The sequence below is a fragment of the Rhipicephalus sanguineus genome, chromosome 2, assembly GCF_013339695.2.
Source record: "Rhipicephalus sanguineus isolate Rsan-2018 chromosome 2, BIME_Rsan_1.4, whole genome shotgun sequence".
Lineage (NCBI taxonomy): Eukaryota > Metazoa > Arthropoda > Arachnida > Ixodida > Ixodidae > Rhipicephalus > Rhipicephalus sanguineus.
In genome coordinates, this window is record NC_051177.1 from 70,945,751 (window position 1) to 70,953,495 (window position 7,745).

The 7,745-nt window shown below is 45.3% G+C and overlaps 1 protein-coding gene across 1 annotated transcript; it reads right to left on the reverse strand.

The window, feature by feature from the left end:
- Window positions 1-473: 473 nt before the first annotated feature.
- On the reverse strand, window positions 474-1,739 carry LOC119381203 (protein GVQW3-like). Its single transcript, XM_037649153.2, has one exon. The coding sequence runs from the start codon at window positions 1,594-1,596 to the stop codon at window positions 541-543; it is 1,056 nt and encodes a 351-aa protein (XP_037505081.2). The 5' UTR covers window positions 1,597-1,739; the 3' UTR covers window positions 474-540.
- Between the last annotated feature and the right edge of the window lie 6,006 nt (window positions 1,740-7,745).

Consider the following 7,745-nt stretch of genomic DNA (forward strand, 5'->3'; position numbering starts at 1 on the left):
CCAAATACGTATACAAATCTTAACGCTCTTCGAATACACAATAAAATAACCACACGCAAAAATTGAAAGGAAAGGGCTTTTCTTCCAAAAAAATTGCTCTTGATTTACCTGGACACCTCCGTTAATAATACTGCGAGTGACCGCTACTGGCCGGATCCAGTTCCTCGAAACGCTCCAGCCAATATAAAGGGCAAGCACAGATAATGTGTGTGAGGTCCACCCTCTGATTGCCGTGTTTACATCTGTCTATATATATATATATATATATATATATATATATATATATATATATATATATATATATATATATATATATATATATATATATATATATATATATATATATATATATATATATATATATATAGAAAGAGAGAGAGAGAGCAGAAAGACGTCCAGACATAGCGTTGTGGGCAGGCCGTCGGAAGCATATGCGCACGTATTTCGATCCCTGCTCAGGCGTCACCTACGAGGTCTGTTAGAAAAGTATCCGACCTTTGGTGGAAGAAAAAAAACTGGTATAATTGGAGCGTTGGAAACCTAATCCCCCTCAAAGTAGTCCCCTTGGGACTCCACACACTTCTCCCAGCAGTGCTTCCATTGTTGGAAGCATTCTGAGAAGGCCTCTTTCGGAATGGAGTTTAGCTCAGCTGTCGTTGCAGCCATAATGTCCTCCCTTGTCTGAAATCGCTCTCCTTTCAATGTCCTCTTGAGTTTGGGAAACAGCCAGAAGTAGCAGGGGGTCATATCAGGAGAGTAAGGAGCCTGTTGAACTACAGGAGTCTGACTTTTCGCCAAAAAAGTCAGAACCAAGTGTGAGGAATGTGCAGGAGCATTGTCGTGATGAATGCGCCAGTTTCCTGTTGACCACAACTCAGGTCTCTTGCGCTGCACAGCATCACGTAGGCGACGGAGGACATCCCTGTAGTACTCTTTGGTTATTGTTTGACCCTGTGGTGCGTACTCGTGGTGTACCACACCGCGGGAGTCAAAGAAAGCACTCAGAATCACTTTGACGTTGCTGCGCACTTGGCAGGCCTTCTTTGGTCTTGGTGACGTGGAATGCTTCCACTGTGGCGACTGGGATTTGGTTTCCGGGTCGTACCCGTACACCCAGGACTCGTCACCAGTGATAATGATGTTCATGAAGTTAGGGTCACTGCTTGTGAAATCCAGCATGTCCTGTGAGACTTCAACACGAAGTTGCTTTTGCTCCACCGTGAGCAGTTTCGATACGAATTTCGCCGCAACTCTCTTCATGGCCAAATCTTCGGTCATAATGGAATGTGCAGAGAAAGTGCTGATGCCCACCTCTTCCGCAATTTCCCGGATAGTCACACGACGGTCCCGCATCACCACAGCGTTCACTTCGGCAATGACCTGGTCATTTCGGCATGTTGATGGCCGACTGGAGCGTGGCTCGCTCTCCACCGATGTGCGGCCGTCTTTACACCGGTTGTACCACTCCTTAATCTGTGTGCGACTCATAGCGTCGTCACCGAAAGCTGTCTTGATCTTCCCAATGGTTTCCACTTGGCTGTCACCCAGTTTCTGGCAAAATTTGATGCAGTACCGCTGCTCCAGTCGCTTTGTCATTTTCCTTACAATGAAAAACCGACGAGAGCACTGCGCACGACCTCACTCAAACGCAGCGTCCCAGCGACTGATGCTATTGGTAGGCGGGAAAAAATTCACGCATGCGCACGAAGGTTCAAGGTCGGCTGATGCAAGCGTGCTTGTTTCAAATCCATCAGGTGCTCGCAAAAAAATAAGGTCGGATACTTTTCTAACAGACCTCGTATTATGCCAAAGAACATCCCACCCTGAATACTGTCACTACTAGAAATTGTGCCATATATCCCCAGAATTAGTGCAAAAAGTAAAATGCCCCAAGCAGCAACTCATCAGATAGCGTTGGAGTATATGTATAAAGAATACGCAGCCGAAACGCACATATTCACAGACGGTTCTACAACGCTACGTAAATCGTCGTACGGAGTTTTTGTGCCCTCTACAGGAAAATCCCTCTCGTATCGTCTTTAGAGAGCGACATCTTCTACGTCAGCTGAGCTATATGGTATTAAAGAGGCTCTTATGTTTATACTACGACAGCAGCTGTCAAAAACATGGATGATATTTACAGATTCTAAAGCAGCCCTACAACGTATGTGGAACAGGCATGGTAATCACCAAAGTGCAACATCTGATATCGCCTATCTTCATCTCAAGGCTAAGATTGCAGGACATTACATTAAGTTCCAATGAATACCTGGCCATGCTGGTATTTCAGGAAACGAAAAAGCGGATGAAGCAGCCCGAAAAGGAGTCCACTACCGGAATTTCAGAAGAATATTTTTTACTAAAGTCGACGCCTCGAACAGCGCAAGCAAATATGCCTGTCAAGAAAAAGACCGCCTCTGGAATCTGCCGCTCCACCAAGATAACTGTCTGCGATGCATTGACCCAGAAGTTAGAGTGAAAGTTTCCCCAACACTTCCTCGCCAACTTGAGACGCTATACCATCCACTTCGACTGAACGTGGCATACACGAACAGTTATTTGTACCGCATAGGGCGCACCACTAGTCCCTGCTGTAATAACTGTGGCAGCATAGAGACAATGGAGCACATATATCTGGAATGTTCCGCGTACCGCGATGAGAGAGAATTGTTTGAGCGACAAATGGACATGATCGGCCACAATCAGTTGACATTACACAGCATATTAGGCCCCGTGCCCGGCCCTTAAAAGCAGCGACGGGTTTTACCGTCACTGTTTAATTATCTGTCAAAAATTGGCCTAGTCGGAAAGCTTTAATGGTTGGCCATTTCACATAGCAAAGCCTTAACTTACCTGACACCCTCGTTGTAAATATTTCTATCAGGTTCACTTGCGCATTTCATTTTTTTTTTGCATTCTTTCTTTTTATTATTATTTCCTCCCCTCTCTTCTTTAGTCTGTCAATCCTGTTCCCCATCCCTACACAGTGTAGCATGCCGGCGGTATACTCTCTCATAGCGTTGTATTTTTTCAATCAATCATTGCAGCGCAATATTTATTCGTGTAATGAGCACCATTGAAAAGAAAAAAAAAAGAGACGAAACCTGCAGATAAATGTCAACTATGATTAACTGACGAATTAACTATGATTAATCATTCACCACGAAAATTTCCAAAAATATTATAGTGTGGCGAATAACGGTTATATTTGTAATCTTGCACAGCATTGGCATTTAGACGACCGGTTCAATAAAAAGAAGAGAGTCAACCTTGACGATCAGATACCATGATCCTATCAGATGCTAGGATGGGCAGTTGCTTAGATATGCTTCTCTCCTTAACCCGATCAGTCTCATTTGTTATGCACTCCTTGCAATAGGCGCGTGTAAATATTAAGCGAGAAATAAAAAGAAGCCAAGCAAGAAAAAAACACCAAATGTACGTCATGCCTTGGAAGCGATGGTACGCAATTGGCGCGCGAAAACTAATTACGTGAGCCGCCACGTTGCTTGAGATATGAACAGAAATGAGACCATGTGAAGAGTCTGCCACCACATAAAAGACACAAGGAGAAAATATAAAGGAGCAGCCAATGCGGTGCCCGAACAAGATATCATAAAACAAAAATAAAAAAAGATAACGAGTGTCCTAATTGCGACTTGAGCAGTACCGTCTGTGCGGGGAGATGGGAAATTTTCTAATTAGCGTCGCCTGCCCATCGTCTTTCGAGATCACGGGTTTGTTTACGCTTCCATAGCGTCCTAGTTATCGCAGTTTTTTCTTCCTTTTCCGGAGCTGATGCATCCAGACATAAGCTGCTGGTTATCTCTCGGTCATCGTCCCCGCGGTTCCCTGGTTAATCTCCCTGTCTTTCTTGCCCTCTCTCCCTCTATCTCGCCCACGTACTCAGATCTTGTTAGCTTTCCAAACGCATTATTTGTATTAAATATTATAGGTCTCGCCTTTAATTGGCTGACGCAAGTGCTGGCTCCGGCGTAAGATCCAGTTCATCAAAACATCACTGTCGATGGCACCTTTTTTGTTAATTTTTTTGTCAGTCTTCTTTTTCACTTCAACCGCAACGGCTGTACAGTGGTTACGGTGCTGGGCTGGTAACCCAAAGGTCGCGGGTTCGATCCCTGCTGCGGCGGTCGCATTTTGAGGGAGGCGAAATGCTAGAGGCCCGTGTGCAATATCAGTGCACGTTGAAGAACGCCAGATGGTCGAAATTCCCGGAACCCGCCCACTACAAATTGCCTCTTAATCATATCGTGTTTTCGGCACGTAAAGCTAAAGAAATTATTCTTACTATAATATTTTTCTCCACTTCGCTGTTTTGATTGAGGTATAGGGTCTAGCTTAAGTCTGGTGATTTATATATACACGCACAGAAACTAACCTTGCTGAAGTTGCAGTGTTTCTGCAGCGCACAATATTTGACAAAAATATCTTTTTAACATAGAAACTAAGAGGGGAACAGTAACGTGTCCGCAGGAGATTCTATGCATCTAGATTGCAGTTAGGGCATGTAGTGATGACATTTAAGGCATTTTGTAAAGTATGCACAAATATGAAAGCAACCAGGATTATTTTTGCAAAATTCGCGCAACAACACTACATGAAACTTGAGAAATAAGCGCTCCCAGCAGCTACATATTAGCGCCCACTTCGACATTTGCATATTGCATTCATCTAAGCAATAAATATGGTATCTTAGCTAACAATGTGACCAGAATCGAAGCAATCCGCGGGATAAAAATTCAAGCAGCTGCAGTATTCCACCGAATTTTATTCTGTGGCCATTGGACTTACCGCGCGTACTCGTGCAACGCCGAGCCTTCGCTTTCGAAGGCGCCTGAAGGAGGCCTCATGCTTGCTTTGTTGGACGCATCGACGAGCCTTCCTGCAGTACCTGAAGGCAACTGATTTAAGTTCTAGTCGGTAGTTATGCTGCACTATGCGTGTGAATCGGTAATCATCTGCACTCGTGCTTTTTTTCGCTCTCTTTTACCCTGCTTTCCCCTCCCCACGTATACGGTGGCAAAGTGAAAAAAGAAATGTAACTAACCTTTCCAAGCCTTTCCTTTACTCCTTTTCTTCGGCTCTCTCTCTCTCTCTCTCTCTCTCCCTAGATGATAATGATCTGCCAGCTTTCACGTTCTCTCAAAAGCATGATCATTTTAGAAACCTCGAACTCACTGCTCCTAGTCAGGCTGCAAAGCTCAAAGACCTGTCCTGCGCAGCTTACGAATCCATTACCGCTTACCACTTATCGGCTGCAGTTTCCGATAGCCCATGAATAATGGTTTCGACCTAAGCTGGTGCATGCGCCCCCCTGCCTACCTATTTACGTGGCACTGGCAACGACAGCCTCGCCAGGAACGTACTTATAAACCGGAACGAGCCAGCTGAACGTATCCTCGTATGGCTAGCGATACTGCGACCTCGATGGATAATGGTTTGCGGAAGTACCGATGTATTTTCATCCGAATGTCTTCTTCGCTCCGTTCATAACATTTCATGGAGCGATTGACGGTCAAACGTGAAAGGCATGTAAACCGGCCATCTGTATTGAGAAAATGCTCTGAAGAACGAGCCTACAGCGAAATGAGTGACGTGCGCAAGCTTACACTAGGTGAAATGCGTCCCTCAAGTAATCCTTAGTACTGCGCTCCCTCCAAGAACGATTAAGGTGAAAGCCTTATATGACTCATGAAACGCAAAAATTGACTGGAGTCCCGCGTCTGCGTCTCGCGTCTGCGTCCCACGTCTGCTGCGTCAACACGAGTGGAGCAAAAAAATCATCATCACGTGACGTCATCATGATGTCACAAATAACCAAAATTTGTCGGGTCATCATGACGAAACTATGACGTCATATGGTGACGTCACAGTGGCATTACCATCATTGCTTGGTCAAAGGTGGGCCGATCCCGGTGGCAGTGCAAAACAAAGTGAGGTGAAGAAAGCTTAAAGGGGCCTTGCAACACTTTTTTAGCATGGTAAGAAAACGCTTCCGATCGGTAGTCGAGGCTCCTTAGAACACGCGAGCCAAATATTATAGCGCAGCACGCAGCCTGGAATTCACAATTAATTCTCAAAGTCAGCCAGAAATCGTTTCCTCTTCTCTCGACAAATGATGCCATATACCCAAATAACTGCGTCATATACCCAAATTTGCGGCCATTGGCTGATTTGAGCATCGCGGGCTGCATAGTTACCAAGGCCGCCGCGGCAGGCCGCCAACATGCCCGCGCACGCGCCCGCAATCACACTGAAAGCAATCTGCGCGTTCGAAGAAAAAAAGAAAAAGTGCTCAAGGCCATGAAGCGCACGTGACGTATCTTCTATTTCCCGTGCCATCTCTCCCCGCTTAGCTTCCAGCGCGTTCGTCGGGACGAGAGAACAAACAAAGCAATTACAACGTGCGACAAATATCTAACTCCGCTCGTACTTCACGGATGTTAAAAATTTTTGCGGTGGTCGATTCGTGACGCAATAAAGTCCTTTAGTGAAATCATTCGATGATTACTAGGAAAAGTGTTGAAGGGCCCCTTTAAAATGCCTCCGATCCTGGAGGCATAGGCGTGCGCACAGGGGGGGGGGGGGCGCAGGGGGGGCGGCCGCCCCCCTAATCACCTAAGAAGGGGGGCGCAAAATCTGCCCTGTACATTGACCCTTGCAGTCACCTAAGTTGAGGGGGGGCGCAAAATTTGCCCGATACATTGACTTAGTAGGGTGGGGGGACGCTGCGATGAACCTTCCCCCCCCCCCCTAATGGGAAACCCTGCGCACGCCTATGCCTGGAGGCATTGCAAAACCACGTTGTCAATACATCGTCTTAGAAGGAAAAGAAGATGGGATTCGCCTATCGCCTTCAAGTCGACTGAGGCGGATTCGCAAGGTACCCTGTGAGTTATTGGGAGCAGAGACCATGTTTTATTAACTTCGTGTTTACTATTCGAAGAAACAGAACTGCAAAGCACGTGCGCTGAATTTGTTAATCAGGCTGTCGACCACTAACAAATGCTCACTTTCTGTGGCAACTCGCTAACTTCACAAAAGATTTCAGCCGCTATCTCGAATAAAAAATTACGTGCGCAGAATAGAAAGCAATGTGGGTAATAAAACTGGCTTTTTTAATTACTTCTTCTCGTTACCAGCAATATTAGTATTATGATTGCACGTTCATTTGTCATGCGCTGTAAATTGTTTTTAAAATGGGTAGAAAATTCAGGTACAAAAAATGATGTGATTTGAAAAATTCACCCCTAGCCGCAACTGCAAAGCTTCACAAATTCTTTTTTCTTTTCGTTCATTCTTTTACATCCCCTTCCCACGTACAAGGTAGCAGACCGGCGACTTCATCTGGTTAACCAACCTGTCTTTCCTTTTTCTCTCTGCACTATATTTCTGTTAGCTATTTATGTAACGCTCCGTTGTCGAAGAGTAGTCGTCGGCTTCTTTTTACGGCAATATAACCAAAAATGAAGTAGCTGAATTACTCACTTGTTAACAGGCGTGTTGTTTAATAAGGTTAACAGGAAGAATGTTCTTTTTTAACACGAAAGTGTTTTATGCCGGGGTCCACCACGGCTCCACTGACGCATTTCCGTCACGGATATGACGTTGTAAAATATAAAGACTAACATATAAGAAAAAATAAGAAAAAGCTACGTCACCGGGAGTCGAACTTACGACCTCTCGATCGCCAGCGCGCAGCGCGAAACGACTCCGCCACAGAC